At 43.2% G+C, this 20,274-nt stretch overlaps 1 protein-coding gene across 2 annotated transcripts in view; it reads right to left on the bottom strand.

Moving 5' to 3' along the window:
• The window catches only part of PAX5 (paired box 5), a 517,932-nt gene that overhangs the window by 461,916 nt on the left and 35,742 nt on the right, over nt 1-20,274 (bottom strand). For both annotated transcript variants that reach the window (XM_069767486.1, XM_069767494.1), the window contains exon 2: nt 19,882-20,047. In XM_069767486.1, the coding sequence (XP_069623587.1) occupies nt 19,882-20,047 (166 nt within the window). The remainder of the gene's footprint in view (nt 1-19,881; nt 20,048-20,274) is intronic.

Below are 20,274 nucleotides of genomic sequence, written 5' to 3'. Positions count from 1 at the left end.
AGCCATAAGAATGTGTTTGGGTGATATTGGGCTATGGGCCAGACATTCAGCTACATGTGATCCACTGACTAGGGTTGAGCGAAACGGGTCGAAATTGTTCAAAAGTCGCCGACTTTTGGCAAGGTCGGGTTTCATGAAACCCGACCCGACCCCAGTGGGGGGTCGGCCATGAAGTCGGCGATCTTTTGAATCTGGAATCGGAATTCCGATCCCGATTCCCGATATGTTTAAGATATCGGGAATTGGTATCGGAATTCAGATTAAAGTGTAAAATATAGAATTAAAATAAAAAATATTGCAATACTTACCCTCTGACGTGCCCTGGTACTAACCGGCAGCCTTCCTCCTTCGAATCCGCGCTTCTAGGACCTTGCCGTGACGTCGCGGTGACGTCGCGGCTTGTGATTGGCCGCGCGGCCGCCCATGTGACCGCTCGCGCGGCCAATCACAAGCCGCGACGTCACCGAAGGTCCTGGAAGGGCTGATTCTTAGGAAGGAAGGCTGTCGGAAGGAAGCAGGGCGCTTCCGAGGGTGAGTATATACCTAATAGGAATATACTCACCCTCGGAAGCGCCCTGCTTCCTTCCGACAGCCTTCCTTCCTAAGAATCAGCCCTTCCAGGACCTTCGGTGACGTCGCGGGTGACGTCGCGGCTTGTGATTGGCCGCGCGAGCGGTCACATGGGCGGCCGCGCGGCCAATCACAAGCCGCGACGTCACCCGCGACGTCACCGAAGGTCCTGGAAGGCTGATTCTAAGGAAGGAAGGTTCCCGGTTAGTACCAGGGCGCGTCAGAGGGTAAGTATAAGGATATTTTTTATTTTAATTCTATATTTTACACTTAAATATGGATCCCAGGGCCTGAAGGAGAGTTTCCGCTCCTTCAGACCCTGGGAACTATGGAAACCCAATGCACTGCATTGGGTTTCGAGTTTCGGCCGACCCCGACCCCGACTTTTTTATAGGATCGGCCGATTTCACTCGACCCGACTTTTCCAAAAGTCGGGTTTCGTGAAACCCGACCCGATCCTATAAAAGTGAAGGTCGCTCAACCCTACCACTGACCTCTCTCGCACCACTCACAAAGGCTATCATAGTGCACAACCTCTTCAGCGATGAGTCCAGTTTTTGTTGTGGATGCAATTATAGCCAGAAAATAGCCTAGAAATCATGTGAGCAAAGCCATGAAGAGACCTTCATGAGTGAATATCACACAAGTCCTGTGATTAAGATGTAAGATAGCATAATGGATGGTAACCAGACGCCACAAGCCTTTATTCCAAGTATACTAACAACTTGGCGATACAATGATTTGATAGTGGAACCAGATAAATTACCATTTTTCCTAAGTTTTCCTGGACCAGTTTTTAACACAAGAATGCCAGGCTGCATGTTGCTCATACTACTATGACAAGACTTCTTGGCTTAAATGTGCTACCATGAACTGCAGCGTCTTCAGACTTGTCTACTATAAAGTACATCTGTGATGTCAATGGTTGACAATGGTAAAGGAATGGAAAAGGAAGATGCCAGTAGTGGATTTTGATGATCTGTGTGCTCAAGTACATTTAGTGTGGCATAACATTCATCAGACAACTATTAATAACCTCATTAAATACATGCCAAGGCATTTGAGAGCATGTATTTCTGTACGTGGCACTCATATTTACTACTGAATAAATCAAGATATTTTGAATACTGTTTCTATGTTTTTTATCTTTCAGATATCATCAACATAGCTATCAATCCAATCCCATAATTTACATAATTCTATGACTTTTCCTTCTTGGTGTTGCAATTTCATTGTTGATGAGTGTATATTATAAACATTAGTATGAAAAAGTTTTACGCAAGTGAGAGCTTTGATGCGGGCTCCAGCATTGAACCCACATGTTTCCCCACACATGACAGCTCATTCATTTAGCTGTCGCATGCCTTTTAACTAGTTATATCCCTCTGTCAATCTCTGATATAACACGTGCCGGCCAGTAGCGCAGCATCAATACCTCCCATCGGTGCCCCTGTCACGAGATCAGGGGGTGCCTATCGGTTGCCATGACAGCCAGAGGTTTGCAATGGATACCTGTGCCTGCCATTACAATACGCCTGTGAATGCTGATTCCTGGTTGGCATTTATAGGAAAGAGTTTTTTTGGTCATCACAACATTGCAATAAAATGCAATATGATCAAAACATTGTATCTACTCCAAAATGGTATCAATAAAAAAGTCCACCCTGGGTGCAAAAAATAAGACCTGACCCAGTTATGATCCAGAAAATGAAAACAATACGGGTCTCAAAAAATGGTGCCAAAACAAAAACTTTTTCATACACATTTCGGAATTTTTTTTCACCACTTTAATAAAAAATAAACTATGCGTGTTTGGTATCTGCATACTCATGTTGACCTGGGGAATCTTATTTAGAGTTCAGTTTTACCATATAGTAAACATGGGGAATAAAAAACATAAAACAATTGTGGAGTTGCACTTTTTTTTACAATTTCATTGCTCTTGGATTTTTTTTATCCAGTTTTTCCGTAAACTAAATGACAAAATCAATGGTGTATTTCAAAAGTACAGCTCATCCTGCAGAAAACAAGCCCTCATATGGCTATATTGCCAAAAAAATAAAAAAGTTATGGCTCTTGAAAGAAGGGGAGGAAAAAAACTAAAACAAAAAAAGGCCATGACGTGAACTGGTTAATAGTTTATTGTTATCAAGTAAAATTCAAAGTGAGAGAATAAAATACAAATCTAAGTCAAATCATTATTTGGTATGACCACCCTTTGTCTTCAAAACAGCAACGAACTCTATTTTCAATGAGTTCAGCAATGATGTTGTTCTAAATATCTTGGAGAACTAACCACAGATTTTTTATAGCTCTAGGCTCAACATCATGAAGTCTATGCGGAACTACATGAAAAGCCAGAAGGATTTATGCAAATAGATTTGTGGTTATTTCTCCAACATGTTTGGAACAACTTCCCTGCCTAGTTCTTTCAACAAACTATGTACGAGTGTACCTAGATGAATTGATGCTTTGATTCTGTTTCAAAGACAAAGAGTGGCCGCACCAAATATTAATTTGATTTAGATTTATTTTATGTTCACTCACTTTGCATTTTGTTAATTGATAAAAACAAACTATCAACACTTCCATTTTTGGAAGTATCCTTACTTTGCAGCCTTTTTTCCTTACCTGCCTAAAACTTTTGTACAGTGCTGTATACATACAGTGTGTAGTGTATATGTATATTATTATCATTATTAGTGGCTCAATTATATACCTGAATTAGAAAAATAATCTTTTTTGTGACACAAGTGACAAACAGGCAAAGTCTCATCCAGATTTTTTAAAACTAATTACTTACAGTGAACCTGTCACCTGGTTTGGCCGATGCGAGTTACGGCCACCCACTTGTAGGGCTGATATACAACATTCTATAAAGTTGTATATATGCCCTCGATCCATCTTGTAAGAGAAGAACAAGACCTTTTATTATACTCACCTGAGGGGCGGTCCGGTCCGATGGACGTCGCTCTTCTTGATACGGCACCTCCCATCTTCTTGTGATGCCATCCTCCTGCTTGCTTCGTGTGGATGATGCATTCCTGTGTCATCCACACAGTTTCCTCAGCATCGCGCTCCTGCACAGGTGTACTTAGCAACCCTGTTGAGGGTAGAGCAAAGTACTGCAGTGCGCAGGCGCTGGGCCTCTCTGACCTTTTCGGGTGCCTGCGCACTGCAGTACTTTGCTCTACCCTCAACAGCGCAGATAAGTACACCTGTGCAGGAGCGTGAAGCAGGGGAACCTGTGTGGATGACGCAGGGATGCATCACCCACATGAAGCTTGGTGCTAGACCAAGAAGAGTGACACCCATCGGACCAGACCGCGCTGCAGGTGAATATAATAAAATTATTTTTCTTATGGCACAGGTGATATCGGGGGCTTATATACAGCATGATAGAATGCTGTATATAAGCCCTGAAAGGGGGTGTCCATAACTCGTATCGGCAAAGCCAGGTGACAGGTTCCCTTTAACGACTCATCAAAATTTTCCCTTTGCTGAGACAGTTATGACAATCAATGGTAATTACAGCAGAGATTGCATCAAACTCCCCAATAACATGAACCTTTTTGGGGTTCTCTAACAATGTAACTGGCATAGCAGCTTCTAGACACACGATATTAGTTAATCAGACCAGAAGACAAAACCTGTGAAGATTCGATCATTCACTTCTTTAGGAAATAATTAAATAAACATGAGACCGACTGCTCAACCTCAACATTCTCCCTTTGGCTTGATTGACCACTGTGAGCTAGTGTGATGGGGTGAATAGGCTGTGGCTTTATTTTGGTTTGGGGTCGAGTGGTTTCTTATTTGGACAACACTAAACTGGCTATTTGAGGTAGAGTTGTATCACTGAGGCTATGTGCACACGTTGCGGATTAGGCTTAGGAATATCTGGTGCGGATTCTGCCTCTCCTGGCAGAAAACGCACCTGCGGATTTGTTGCATTTTTTGTGCAGTTCCGCAGCGTTTTTTGTGCGTTTTTGCTGTGGTTTTCTTGCAGATTTGCTGCGTTTTTTACGCCTGCGGTTTTCTATAATGGAATGGGTACAAAAATGCTGCAGATTCACAAAAAAGAATTGACATGCTACTTCTTTTAAACCGCAGCGTTTCCGCAGCGGATTTTCCGCATAGTGTGCACAGCATTTTTTTTTCTCATTGATTTACATTGTACTGTAAATCAATTGCGGATCTGCAGCGTTTCTGCACTGCAAAAAAACGCTACGGATCCGCAGAGAATCCGCAACGTGTGCACATACCTAAAGGATGTGTTTAAAACATGCAAATGAACAGATCTGAATTTACAAAGTCCAAATATGAACTTTCTAAAGAATTCAAAACATAAGGCTGTAATGTGGCATGTTGATTAGGAAATCAATTCATTTTATAATTGCATTCATTTTTTTACTGACATCTCTGATTACAGTGCCATATTATTTGGTAAACTAAGACAGGGTTCCACTGTAATTAATATTTATCCAAATAATGAGCTATGAAATTCCAATTTATTGTTGACAGCTAAAATGAAACAAATCAACATGCTTAAATTCAGAATGCCAATAAATGTAACCATTACTGTCCTGTAGTTTTTTTTGATCATGCTGAACTTGGGCAGAGAAATATTGCCTGTAGCCTTAAAGGGTTTTATTGCTTTCCTTCCACAAAATGATAATACGCTCTATTTGTGTATGTCACACACAAACCCTTTCAGATCTGCAATGCCCGTGTAGACACTTTTCACCATGGTCAAAGCTCCAGAGCATTAGCATAAACTGGACTTTATAGATGTCCATGAACTAGAGATTTTGGATTACCAGAAAGGTTGATGTACGCTATTCTCTGACAACTGTCACCGGCTTTTCATGACAAGAATTTCTATGACTTGGCTATTCATCTGAATAAAGTTTGTAAAAAATCTATTGACAAGCTCAAGAGAGAAGCTCATGTATGGAATTTATTTTCAGTTGCAATGATTTCTGTAGCAAAATGTTCCCTATGAACATATTCTTTAATTGATTTTTTTTTTTTAGAAATGTAATAATAATGTACTTTGCTAGCCACATTAACCCCTTAACCACTTAATGACTGGAGCATTTTTCGGTTTTGTGTTTTCGTTTTTCGCTCCCCTCCTTCCCAGAGTCATAACTTTTTTATTATTGAGTCAATTTGGCCATGTGAGGGCTTATTTTTTGCAGGACGAGTTTTACTTTTAATTGACACCACTGGTTTTACCATGTTGTGTACTAGAAAATGGGGAAAAAATTCCAAGTGCGGTGAAATTTTTTAAAAAAAGTGCAATCCCACACTGGTTTTTTATTTGGATTATTTTCTAGGTTCACTAAATGCTAAAACTGCCCTTATGATTCTCCAGGTCATTACGAGTTCATAGACACCTAACATGACTAGGTTCTTTTTTATCTAAGTGGTGAAAAAAAATGCCAAACTTTGCTAAAAAAAGAAAATTGAGAAATTTTCCATTACGCGTAGAGTGTACATTTTTCGTCATCTGGAGTTGAGAGCGGGCTTATTTTTTGCGTGCCGAGCTGACATTTTTAATGATATCATTTTGGTGCAGATACATTCTTTTGATCGCCCGTTATTGCATTTTAATGCATTGTCGTGGCGACCAAAAAAAGGAATTCTGGCGTTTTGACTTCTCTCGCTACGTTAATCTTTTTTCATTGATAGATCAGATAGATCTATTGATAATTGTTTTATTTTGAATGGAGCGAAAGGGGGTGATTTAAACCTTTTTTTTTTTTTTTTTTTCATATTTTACATTTTTTTGGGGGGGTGGCATGCTTCAATAGCCTCCATGGAAGCTGCCACAACTCGATTAGCTCTGCTACATAGAAGCGATGCTCAGATCGCCCCTATGTAGTAGAATTACTGCATTGCTATGAGCGCCGACCACAGGGTAGCACTCATAGCAATCCGACATCAACAACCATAGAGGTCTCCAGGAGACTTCTGGTTGTTATGCCGACGCACCGATGACCCCCGATCATGTGGCGGGGTCACCGATGCACGCATTTCCGGACGGATGGCCGGAAACGCTTGTTAAATGCCGCTGTTAGAGCTTGATAGCAGCATTTAACTAGTTAATAGGCGCGAGCGGATCATGATTCTACCCGCGCCTATCGCGGGCACATGTCAGCTGTTCAAAATAAAGCCGAGGTTCTGCTATCCGATGGCAGAAAGGGGTTAAAGGAGTCTTCCAACAGCTAAAATGTTCTTTCTAAACATCTATTACTTTTGTAATTTGCTTTATTACACAATACCCTACATTTCTCCATATCCTGCTAATCCCTAAATGTGTTTTTTTACAACAATTCCTGAGACATTTTACTTGAGAGGAGTTTCCAACAGGACAGTACAGGAGGCTGGGGCAGCACTGCCCCCTGATGACATACTGTTTCTGGGTGAGCGATGGACTCTGCGGGGAGTGAGTGCAGCCCAGCCTCCTGTGAAGTCCTGTTTGAGACTCCTCTCAAGCGTAAAGTCACAGGAATTTCAGCAAAAAAAGCACATTTAGGGATTAGCTAGATAGGAAGAAGTGTAAAGTATTGTGTAATAAAACTAATTAGTCGTAATGGAGTAAAAATAGATATTTAGAAAGGACATAATAGGTGCTGGACCAACTCTTTAACAGAACCTTTAACCCCTTCATGACCCAGCCTATTTTGACCTTAATGACCAGGCCATTTTTTGCAATTCTGACCACTGTCCCTTTATGAGGTAATAACTCGGGAACGCTTCAACGACTCCTAGCAGTTCAGAGAATGTTTTTTCGTGACTTATTGTGTTTCATGTTAGTGGTAAATTTAGGTCGATAATTTTTGCGTTTATTTGTGAAAAAAATGGATATTTGGCTAAAATTTTGAAAATTTTGCAATTTTAAAATTTTTAATTTTTATTCTGTGAAATGAGAGAGTTATGTGACACAAAATAGTTAATAAATTACATTTGCCACATGTCTACTTTACAATTTTGGAAACAACATTTTTTTTGTTAGGAAGTTATAAGGGTTAAAATTTGACCAGTGATTTCTCATTTTTATAACAAAATTTACAAAACCGTTTTTTTAGGGAACACCTCACATTTGAAGTCAGTTTGAGGGGTCTAGATTGCTGAAAATACCCAAAAGTGACAGAATTCTAAAAACTGCACCCCTCAAGGTGCTCAAAACCACATTCAAGAAGTTTATTAACCCTTCAGGTGCTTCACAGCAGCAGAAGCAACATGGAAGGAAAAAATGAACATTTAACTTTTTAGTCACAAAAATGATCTTTTAGCAACAATTATGTTATTTTCCAAGGGTAAAAGGAGAAACTGGACCCTAAAAGTTATTGTACAATTTATCCTGAGCACGCCGATACCCCATATGTGGGGGGAACTACTGTTTGGGCGCACGAAAGGGCTCGGAAGAGAAGGAGCGCCATTTGACTTTTTCAATGAAAAATTGACTCCAATCTTTAGCGGACACCATGTCATGTTTGGAGAGCTCCTGTTTGCCTAAAGATTGGAGCTCCCCCCATTTTGGAAACTAGACCCCCCTAGCAGCTTAGCTAGATGCATAGTGAGCACTTTGAACCCCAGGTGCTTCACTAATTGATCCTTAAATATGAAAAAGTACTTTTTTTTCACAAAAAAATTATTTTAGCCTCAATTTTTTCATTTTCACATGGGCAACAGGATAAAATGGATCCTAAAATGTGTTGAGCAATTTCTCCTGAGTACACTGATACCTCATATATGGTCACAAACCACTGTTTGTGCACACGGCAAGGCTCGGAAGGGAAGAAGCGCCATTTGGCTTTTGAATGAAAAATTAGCTCCAATCGTTAGCGGACACCATGTCGCGTTTGGAGAGCCCCTGTGTGCCTAAACAATGGAGATCCCCCACAAGTGACCGCATTTTAGAAACTAGACCCCCCCAAGGAACTTATCTAGATGCATAGTGAGCACTTTGAACCCCCAGGTGCTTCACAAATTGATCCGTAAAAATGAAAAAGTACTTTTTTTTCACAAAAAATTTCTTTTTTCCCAAGAAACTTATCTAGATATGTGATGAGCACTTTGAACCCCCAAGTGCTTCACAGAAGTTTACAACGCAGAGCCGTGAAAAGAAAATAAAAAATTCTTTCCTCAAAAATTATGTTTTAGCAAGCAATTTTTTATTTTCACAAGGGTAACAGGAGAAATTGGACCCCAATATTTGTTGCCCAGTTTGTCCTGAGTACGCTGATACCCCATATGTGGGATTAAACCACTGTTTGGGCACAGGTCGGGGATCGGAAGGGAAGTAGTGATGTTTTGAAATGCAGACTTTGATGGAATTGTCTGCGGGTGTCACATTGCATTTCTAGAGCTCCTGATGTGCCTAAACAGTAAAAACCTCCCACAAGTGACCCCTTTTTTGGAAACTAGACCCCCAAGGAACTTATCTAGATGTTTGGTGAGCACTTTGAACCCCCAAGTGCTTCACAGAAGTTTATAACGCAGAACCGTGAAAATAAAAAATCATTTTTATTTCCTCAAAAATTATGTTTTAGCAAGCAATTTTTTATTTTTGCAAGGGTAACAGGAGAAATTGGACCCCAATGCTTGATGCCCAGTTTGTCCTGAGTATTCTGGTACCCCATATGTAGGGGTAAACCACTGTTTGGGCGCACGTCGGGGCTCGGAAGGGAGGGAGCACCATTTGACTTTTTGAACGCAAGATTGGCTGGAATCAATGGTGGCGCCATGTTGCATTTGGAGACCCCTGATGTGCCTAAACAGTGGAAACCCCTCAATTCTAACTCCAACACTAACCCCAACACACCCCTAACCCTAATCCCAACTCTAGCCATAACCCTAATCACAAACCTAACCTGTTGTGAATTCTGTGGCAGAGCTCCCTCCTGTGGTCACAAGTGGTACTTCGGCTGATTCTCTCTATGAGCTTCCGTTGGTGGAGGAAAGTGGTACTGCGGCTTCTGAGTTTCCTTCCTCAGGTGATGTGGTGAAGTCGTTAGGTGCTGCTCTATTTAACTCCACCTAGTGCTTTGATCCTGGCCTCCAGTCAATGTTCTAGTATTGGACTTGTTTCCTCCTGGATCGTTCCTGTGGCCTGCTGCTCTGCATAGCTAAGTTCTGCTTTTGTTATTTTGTTTGCTGTTTTTTTCTGTCCAGCTTGCTTATTTGGTTTTTCTTGCTTGCTGGTAGCTCTGGGACGCAGAGGGTGTACCTCCGTGCCGTTAGTCGGTACGGAGGGTCTTTTTGCCCCCTTTGCGTGGTTGTTTGTAGGGTTTTGTGTTGACCGCAAAGTTACCTTTCCTATCCTCGCTCTGTTCAGAAAGTCGGGCCTCACTTTGCTAAATCTATTTCATCTCTACGTTTGTCTTTTCATCTTAACTCACAGTCATTATATGTGGGGGCTGCCTTTTCCTTTGGGGTATTTCTCTGAGGCAAGTTAGGCTTATTTTCTATCTTCAGGCTAGCTAGTTTCTCAGGCTGTGCCGAGTTGCATAGGGAGCGTTAGGCGCAATCCACAGCTGCCTCTAGTGTGGTTGGAGAGGATTAGGGATTGCGGTCAGCAGAGTTTCCACGTCTCAGAGCTCGTTCTATGTTTTTGGGTTATTGTCAGGTCACTGTATGTGCTCTGACTTCTATGTCCATTGTGGTACTGAATTACCTGATCATAACAGTACTGGAGGACAAAAGTACTAATGATTCTCAATAGAGGGAAAAAAGAAGTTCTGAGACCATTTTTTTTTCTCTGCACTGTGTTTTGCCTTTTTTTTTCCCTAGACATTTGGGTGGTTCAGGACACAGGTGTAGCGATGGACATTAAAGGTCTGTCTTCATGTGTGGATCAGCTCACGGCAAGAGTACAAAATATTCAAGACTTTGTGGTTCAGAATTCTATGTTAGAACCAAGAATTCCTATTCCTGATTTGTTTTTTGGAGATAGAACTAAATTTCTGAGTTTCAAAAATAATTGTAAACTATTCCTGGCTTTGAAACCTCGCTCCTCTGGTGACCCAGTTCAACAAGTTAGGATCATTATTTCTTTTTTACGTGGCGACCCTCAGGACTGGGCATTTTCTCTTGCGCCAGGAGATCCTGCATTGAGTAATATTGATGCGTTTTTCCTGGCGCTCGGATTGCTGTACGATGAACCTAATTCGGTGGATCAGGCAGAGAAAAATTTACTTACTCTGTGTCAGGGTCAGGATGAGATAGAGGTATATTGTCAGAAATTTTGAAAGTGGTCCGTGCTCACTCAGTGGAATGAAGGTGCGATCGCAGCTATCTTCAGAAAGGTTCTCTCTGAAGCCTTTAAGGATGTCATGGTGGGATTTCCTATGCCTGCTGGTCTGAATGAGTCTATGTCTTTGGCCATTCAGATCGGTCGACGCTTGCGTGAGCGTAAATCTGTGCACCATTTGGCGGTATTATCTGAGCATAAATCTGAGCATATGCAGTGCGATAGGACTTTGACCAGAGTTGAACGGCAAGAACACAGACGTCAGAATGGGCTGTGTTTCTACTGTGGTGATTCCACTCATGCTATCTCTGATTGTCCTAAGCGCACTAAGCGGTTCGCTAGGTCTGCCACCATTGGTATGGTACAGTCAAAATTTCTTTTGTCCGTTACCTTGATCTGCTCTTTGTCATCTTATTCTGTCATGGCATTTGTGGATTCAGGCGCTGCCCTGAATTTGATGGACTTGGAGTATGCTAGGCGTTGTGGGTTTTTCTTGGAGCCCTTGCAGTGTCCTATTCCATTGAGAGGAATTGATGCTACGCCTTTGGCCAAGAATAAGCCTCAGTATTGGACCCAGCTGACCATGTGCATGGCTCCTGCACATCAGGAGGTTATTCGCTTTCTGGTGTTGCATAATCTGCATGATGTGGTCGTGTTGTGGTTGCCATGGCTACAAGTCCATAATCCAGTATTAGATTAGAAATCCATGTCTGTGTCCAGCTGGGGTTGTCAGGGGGTACATGGTGATGTCCCATTTCTGTCTATTTCGTCATCCACCCCTTCTGAGGTCCCAGAGTTCTTGTCTGATTACCGGGATGTATTTGATGAGCCCAAGTCCGATACCCTACCTCCGCATAGGGATTGTGATTGTGCTATCGATTTGATTCCTGGTAGTAAATTCCCAAAAGGTCGACTGTTTAATTTATCTGTGCCTGAGCACGCCGCTATGCGGAGTTACGTGAAGGAGTCCTTGGAGAAGGGGCATATTCGCCCGTCATTGTCGCCATTGGGAGCGGGGTTCTTTTTTGTGGCCAAGAAGGATGGTTCGCTGAGACCTTGTATAGATTACCGCCTTCTAAATAAGATCACGGTTAAATTTCAGTACCCCTTGCCGCTGTTATCTGATTTGTTTGCTCGGATTAAGGGGGCTAGTTGGTTCACCAAGATAGATCTTCGTGGTGCATATAATCTTGTGCGTATTAAGCGAGGCGATGAATGGAAAACTGCATTTAATACGCCCGAGGGCCATTTTGAGTACCTAGTAATGCCATTCGGACTTGCCAATGCTCCATCAGTGTTTCAGTCCTTTATGCATGACATCTTCCGAGAGTACCTGGATAAATTCCTGATTGTATACTTGGATGATATTTTGGTCTTCTCGGATGATTGGGAGTCTCATGTGAAGCAGGTCAGAACTGTGTTTCAGGTCCTGCGTGCTAATTCTTTGTTTGTGAAGGGATCAAAGTGTCTCTTTGGTGTTCAGAAGGTTTCATTTTTGGGGTTCATTTTTTCCCCTTCTACTATCGAGATGGACCCTGTTAAGGTCCAGGCCATCCATGATTGGACTCAGCCGACATCTCTGAAAAGTCTGCAAAAGTTCCTGGGCTTTGCTAATTTTTATCATCGCTTCATCTGCAATTTTTCTAGTATTGCTAAACCATTGACCGATTTGACCAAGAAGGGTGCTGATGTGGTCAATTGGTCTTCTGCTGCTGTGGAAGCTTTTCAAGAGTTGAAGCGTCGTTTTTCTTCTGCCCCTGTGTTGTGTCAACCAGATGTTTCACTTCCGTTCCAGGTAGAGGTTGATGCTTCTGAGATTGGAGCGGGGGATGTTTTGTCACAGAGAAGTTCTGATTGCTCGGTGATGAAACCATGCGCCTTCTTTTCCAGGAAGTTTTTGCCTGCTGAGCGAAATTATGATGTTGGGAATCGAGAGTTGCTGGCCATGAAGTGGGCATTCGAGGAGTGGCGTCATTGGCTTGAGGGAGCTAAGCATCGCGTGGTGGTCTTGACTGATCATAAGAACTTGACTTATCTCGAGTCTGCCAAGCGGTTGAATCCTAGACAGGCTCGTTGGTCGCTGTTTTTCGCCCGTTTTGACTTTGTGATTTCGTACCTTCCGGGCTCTAAAAATGTGAAGGCGGATGCTCTGTCTAGGAGTTTTGTGCCCGACTCTCCGGGTTTGTCTGAACAGGCGGGTATTCTCAAAGAGGGAGTAATTGTGTCTGCCATCTCCCCTGATTTGCGGCGGGTGCTGCAAAAATTTCAGGCTAATAAACCTGATCGTTGCCCAGCGGAGAAACTGTTTGTCCCTGATAGGTGGACGAATAAAGTTATCTCTGAGGTTCATTGTTCGGTGTTGGCTGGTCATCCTGGAATCTTTGGTACCAGAGAGTTGGTGGCTAGATCCTTTTGGTGGCCATCTCTGTCGCGGGATGTGCGTTCTTTTGTGCAGTCCTGTGGGATTTGTGCTCGGGCTAAGCCCTGCTGTTCTCGTGCCAGTGGGTTGCTTTTGCCCTTGCCGGTCCCGAAGAGGCCTTGGACACATATCTCTATGGATTTTATTTCAGATCTTCCCATCTCTCAAAAAATGTCAGTCATTTGGGTAGTTTGTGATCGCTTCTCTAAGATGGTCCATTTGGTACCCTTGTCTAAATTACCTTCCTCCTCTGATTTGGTGCCATTGTTCTTCCAGCATGTGGTTCGTTTACATGGCATTCCAGAGAATATCGTTTCTGACAGAGGTTCCCAGTTTGTTTCGAGGTTTTGGCGAGCCTTTTGTGCAAGGATGGGCATTGACTTGTCTTTTTCCTCGGCTTTCCATCCTCAGACTAATGGCCAGACCGAACGAACCAATCAGACCTTGGAAACATATCTGAGATGCTTTGTTTCTGCTGATCAGGATGACTGGGTGTCCTTTTTGCCTTTGGCTGAGTTTGCCCTTAATAATCGGACCAGCTCGGCTACCTTGGTTTCGCCGTTTTTCTGCAACTCTGGGTTCCATCCTCGTTTCTCTTCAGGGCAGGTTGAGTCTTCGGACTGTCCTGGTGTGGATACTGTGGTGGACAGGTTGCAGCAGATTTGGACTCATGTAGTGGACAATTTGACCTTGTCCCAGGAGAAGGCTCAACGTTTTGCTAATCGCAGACGCTGTGTGGGTCCCCGACTTTGTGTTGGGGATTTGGTTTGGTTGTCTTCTCGTCATATTCCTATGAAGGTTTCCTCTCCTAAGTTCAAACCTCGTTTCATTGGTCCGTATAGGATTTCTGAGGTTCTTAATCCTGTGTCTTTTCGTTTGACCCTTCCAGATTCTTTTTCCATCCATAACGTATTCCATAGGTCATTGTTGCAGAGATACATGGCACCTATGGTTCCATCTGTTGATCCTCCTGCCCCGGTTTTGGTGGAGGGGGAGTTGGAGTATATTGTGGAGAAGATTTTGGATTCTCGTGTTTCAAGATGGAAACTCCAGTATCTGGTTAAGTGGAAGGGTTATGCTCAGGAAGATAATTCCTGGGTCTTTGCCTCTGATGTCCATGCTCCCGATCTTGTTCGTGCCTTTCATATGGCTCATCCTGGTCGTCCTGGGGGCTCTGGTGAGGGTTCGGTGACCCCTCCTCAAGGGGGGGGTACTGTTGTGAATTCTGTGGCAGAGCTCCCTCCTGTGGTCACAAGTGGTACTTCGGCTGATTCTCTCTATGAGCTTCCGTTGGTGGAGGAAAGTGGTACTGCGGCTTCTGAGTTTCCTTCCTCAGGTGATGTGGTGAAGTCGTTAGGTGCTGCTCTATTTAACTCCACCTAGTGCTTTGATCCTGGCCTCCAGTCAATGTTCTAGTATTGGACTTGTTTCCTCCTGGATCGTTCCTGTGGCCTGCTGCTCTGCATAGCTAAGTTCTGCTTTTGTTATTTTGTTTGCTGTTTTTTTCTGTCCAGCTTGCTTATTTGGTTTTTCTTGCTTGCTGGTAGCTCTGGGACGCAGAGGGTGTACCTCCGTGCCGTTAGTCGGTACGGAGGGTCTTTTTGCCCCCTTTGCGTGGTTGTTTGTAGGGTTTTGTGTTGACCGCAAAGTTACCTTTCCTATCCTCGCTCTGTTCAGAAAGTCGGGCCTCACTTTGCTAAATCTATTTCATCTCTACGTTTGTCTTTTCATCTTAACTCACAGTCATTATATGTGGGGGCTGCCTTTTCCTTTGGGGTATTTCTCTGAGGCAAGTTAGGCTTATTTTCTATCTTCAGGCTAGCTAGTTTCTCAGGCTGTGCCGAGTTGCATAGGGAGCGTTAGGCGCAATCCACAGCTGCCTCTAGTGTGGTTGGAGAGGATTAGGGATTGCGGTCAGCAGAGTTTCCACGTCTCAGAGCTCGTTCTATGTTTTTGGGTTATTGTCAGGTCACTGAATGTGCTCTGACTTCTATGTCCATTGTGGTACTGAATTACCTGATCATAACACTAACCCAAACACACCCCTAACCACAACACACCCCTAACCCTAATCCCAACCCTAACTCTAATCCTAACTCTAATCCCAACCCTAACCCTAATCCCAACCGTAACCACAACCCTAACTCCAACACACCCCTAACCCTAACCACAAGCCTAATCTTAACCTTATTTCCAACCCTAGCCCTAATTCCAACCCTAACTCTGATTCCAACCCTATCCCTAAGGCTATGTGCCCAAGTTGCGGATTCGTGTGAGAAAAATCTGCAGGTAAAAGGCACTGCGTTTTTCCTGCTGATTTATCGCAGATTTCCAGCGTTTTTTGTGCGGATTTCACATGCGGATTCCTATTGAGGAACAGGTATAAAATGCTGCGGAACCTGCACAAAGAATTGACATGCTGCAGAAAATACAACGGAGCGTTTCTGCGTGGTATTTTCTGCCCCGTGAGCACAGCGGATTTCGTTTTCCATATGTTTACATGGTACTGTAAACCTGATGGAAAACTGCTACGAATCCACTGCGGATACGCAGCCAAATCCGCACCGTGTGCACATAGCCTAATTCTAACCCTAACCCTAGTTCTAACCCTAATTCTAACCCTAACCCTAGCTCTAGCCCTAACCCTAACCCTTGCCCTAACCCTAACCCTGGTGGAAAAATACAAGTAAATATACTTTCTTTATTTTATTTTTGTCCCTACCTATGGGGGTGATAAAGGGGGGTTCAGTTACTATTTTTTTTATTTTGATCACTGTGATAGGTTTTATCACAGTGATCAAAATGTACCTGGAATGAATCTGCCAGCCTGCAGATTCGGCAGGTGCACTGTGAATGCGCCCACCATTTTGGAAGATTGTGGCGCCCATGGACAAGACGGACGGACACCGGGAGGCTCGGTAAGTATGAGGGGGTGGGATCGGAGCATGGAGGGTGGATCAGAGCACGGGGGAGCGGACAGGAGGATGGGGGAGCGGACAGGAGGACAGAGGGGAGCGGAGCACAGTACGGGACAGGACGGAGGTCTGGGGAGGAGATCGGTGGCGGTAGCGGGGGGCAGATCAGGGTTTCCAGCAATGGCCGATGATATTGCAGCATCGGCCATTTCTGGATTGTAATATTTCACCACTTTTCATAGGTGAAATATTACGAATTGCTCTGATTGGCTGTTTCACTTTCAACAGCCAATCAGAGCGATTGTAGCCACGTGGGGGCAAAGCCACCCCCCTGGGCTGAAGTAACATTCCCCCTGTCCCTGTCCCTGCAGATCGGGTGAAATTGAAGTTAACCCTTTCACCCAATCTGCAGGGATGCGATCCCTCTATGACGCCACATAGGCATCACAGTTCGGATTGGCACTGACTTTCATGATGCCTACGTGGCGTCACAGGTCGCGAAGGGGTTAAGGAATAGTAGGGTCTCAATGTTATGATTTAGAACCAAAAGAAAAATAGACCTCTAAGAATTAACTTTTATTGATATGCAACACCCCAGGTAACCGGTTGTTGAAGTGATGTTGTCTTCCTTTCGGGGAGGGTGATATCACACTTGGAGGCAATGAGGATTCTCTTGACCAGGTAAGGCACTCACACACAACACCTTCCAAATCCAGGCCAGGAGAGGGAGCTCAGGACCTGGATTCAGGGGAGCTTCCCTGAGCTATATGTATCCTGACCTGGAGGAGGAGTTAGGACAGTCTGATAGAGACACTGAAGCAGAAGGAAGTCTGGAACTGAGAGCAGACAGAGAGGCCGAGCAACAATGAGGGAGCTGCAGCCTCTGGAAGGAGTGAAGAACCCAAAGGGTTGGATGTGGTGGAGCTACAGAGGGAAGGAGTAAAGGAGAGAAAAAGGGCTCAGAGGGGAACTGTGATCGGGCACCCTCAGAGCCAGAGCGCAGCAGCCAGGTACCAGGAGCCCGAGGCTTTTGTGGAACTCTAAGACACGGAGCAGAACCGGAGGGCCAAGAACTGTATGTAATTGGCCCACACCACACTTGAGACGCAGCAGCACCTGAAGAGCCTGTGGCATGATAGAGTCCCTGTAAAACGGCTCAAGCTGCCCATCCTGCAAGCACCTGTCCCAGAACAGGGGGAAAGAACGAGGACCTTGGTAGAAAGCTTCAGGCAGCAGGGACCTCCCATAGCAGCGCAAGTAGGAAAGGCTCCCGTACCTCAACTGGGAAGGAGATTCTCCCATTGCCTCTGAGCCGGCCGGACGACAGGACACCTGTAACTGGTACCCTGGACTGTGGACTACTACCACCAGGAAACCAGGTAAAGACTTTACAACTCTGTCCTCCACTTATTCGTTGGCATACACCATCCTTGCCACACACCTTGGGAGCCCTGGGGACCCTGCTTCACCTTTGAGAAGCGTTACCATCTTGCTGCAACAACATCACCCCAGAGGACCCCTTTAAGCAGCGTTGGTCCCTATTGACCGAGAACCACAGGTGACGTCACAAACAATAGACTTTCACAATACCCCTTAACCCTGCTGTTCTGTTCGGTCTGGGGAGACCTATTTTGAACTTTGGTATTTTTTGGGGTGTTCAAGATGCGGTTCTGAAACTTGTGGTTGATTGACTTAAATGAGGATGGGTCGGTCGGCCACGGGTTTCAGAGCCGCATCTTGAATATTTTTAAGAATATTGAAGTTCAAAGTCGGTCATTTTTGACCAACAGAGCAGCAGGGTTAAAAGACCTTTCCCTTTTTAATTGGGAGCCCAGGGAAATGGACCAGGTCGCAGCCACCGTGACATCCCCTTTAAGACCAGACCCGGTACCCCGCTGCCCTGGCGGGCGTTCCAGATTTATATTTTAAAAATCAATTTTTGCTTACAAAAATGGTGCACTGTAAAAGTATATGGGCTAACAGGGAATAATTATAATAGCCTAATATAATTATAGGTTATTATACGTATTCTCTGTTGACCCGTATACTTTTACAGTGCACTATTTTTTTAAGCAAAAATTGATTTATAAAATATACTGTATATCAATAAACGTTAATTCTTAGAGGTCTATTTTTCTTTTGGTTCTAACAGTTAAGTACGCACCCATTTGGGGTCTTTAGGGCACATAAAAAATGTATCGTCCCATTCCAAGATCTATATATTTTTTTTCATTGATGTAGCTGTATGAGGGCTTGTTTTTTGCATTTGTCATTTTCACCATTATGGATGCATATAACTTTTTTCCTAACTTTTCCTGACTTCTTATGGAGGGAAAGGAAAAAAAACAGCAATTCTGTTTATTTGATAGTGTAGTTTTACACTCTTCAAATGCTCCAAAATTAAAATGTAAACTGTATTCTGTGGATTTCTATGATCATGGCAATACCAAATATAAATTGGTGTTTTATTACTTTAGTTTGTGTTTCACCATATTTTGGTAGCCATATGTTTTACATTTTTACGCCAATTGAGGTGCATGAGGGTTCATTTCTTCTGATGTAGTTTACAGTGGTAATATTTTCTGGTATATTTGACTCTCTCATCACTTTTTATTACACTTTTTGTGAAGGAACAAAAAAACAGCAATCCTGGCTTTTTTTGTTTGTTTTTTTACACTATTCAATTTAATTTACTAGCTAACGTTATACTTCAGATCTATACACTAATCATTTTTGTGGAGTTTATCATAATCCAAGACCCACAATTTTTTATGTCTCCATAGACATAGAGTTGTGTGAGGGCTTATTTTTTGTGGGACAAGCTGTAGTTTGTATATTTAAGTATCTTTAATATTTAATTTTTTGTGAAACTGAATAAAAGAAAGAGGTAAAACAATTCTCTTTATTTAAAAAATATTTTTGAAAAATGAGATAAACAATTTAATTGCACAACTATTCCACTTTCCGTTGTACCAATTTTGTTTTGCTCTTCTAAGCTGCTTATTTATATCAGTTTAAAGCCAATCTAGAATATCAGGGTTTGGAGGGAAGCAAAGACTAAAAGGGTCTAAATTTGGGCAGAAAATGAAGAAAAGAACCTAAGTAGACCAGTTACCATTGCCAATGCTGCAAAATCCTCCAGTGGGAATACCCTTTATTATGGTCTTCCATCGGAAAAGCCCAGGTAGGTAGCCTGGATGCAGACAAGGTGAAGTTTGAGCAGCCGCTCACGAGTTGTGACATCACAGGCTGCGGATAGCATAGCCAGTGCTGTAACTTGAGATAATTTAAGTTTATACAGCATTGAACATTGAATGGATATTGGTTGATCAACAGAACTTTGAGGATTAACCCTCACAGCATTTATTTCAAGCGTGAGTGTACAGGCAGATGATGCGCTATTACTGGGAGCTGCATGTAGAATAGTGTGCAACACTAATGCGGATAGTCACAGCTCCTCACACTAGCTCATATGCATGGTTAAAGAATGAGAGATGAAAAGAGGAGCTTAGTGATTCTAATACATGTTTTTTGTTATGCAGATAAGATTTTCTCATTGGAATAAGACATTGTTTTTTGGGGGGTTCAATATATAGACACATATTTAACAAATGAGACTGAGTTTATCGGCACAGCACCAACTTACAGAGATGTAATAATAAAGTCCACATACATTTGCCTTAGTGCTCATAAATTTTTATCAGAAACGCTGTTACCTGCCGAGAATTTTGCTGACACATCCATGACTGACTCGTAGTTGCCTGGAGATGTCACACGGCCGCACACCTTGATGGGCAAGTTCCACAATTCTTTGACGAACTACATCAGGAAGTGGTCGGCCATTTACAAATACCCCTCCTAGCTGGTTCACTCCCCCGTGTCCTGCAAAACATAGAGGGCAAAATAAAACGGTAAACAGCTGCATTTTTTATTCTTCCAATAGGCAGACTACTACAGTTTACAGGTTTGTGGGTCATATCGGTTTTGCATCGCAATGGCCGCCAGACACATATTAGAAATAATGGTGAAGGAATGCACAGATTTCGGCACAGCCTTTAAATGGCTATGGACTTGGAGGCATCTCGATTCTCCCTCCACTCTCCGAGTTA

The sequence above is a fragment of the Ranitomeya imitator genome, chromosome 1, assembly GCF_032444005.1.
Source record: "Ranitomeya imitator isolate aRanImi1 chromosome 1, aRanImi1.pri, whole genome shotgun sequence".
NCBI classification, from domain to species: domain Eukaryota; kingdom Metazoa; phylum Chordata; class Amphibia; order Anura; family Dendrobatidae; genus Ranitomeya; species Ranitomeya imitator.
The sequence above is the reverse complement of the archived record's forward strand: the minus strand, read 5'-3'. Positions and strand labels throughout refer to the sequence as shown.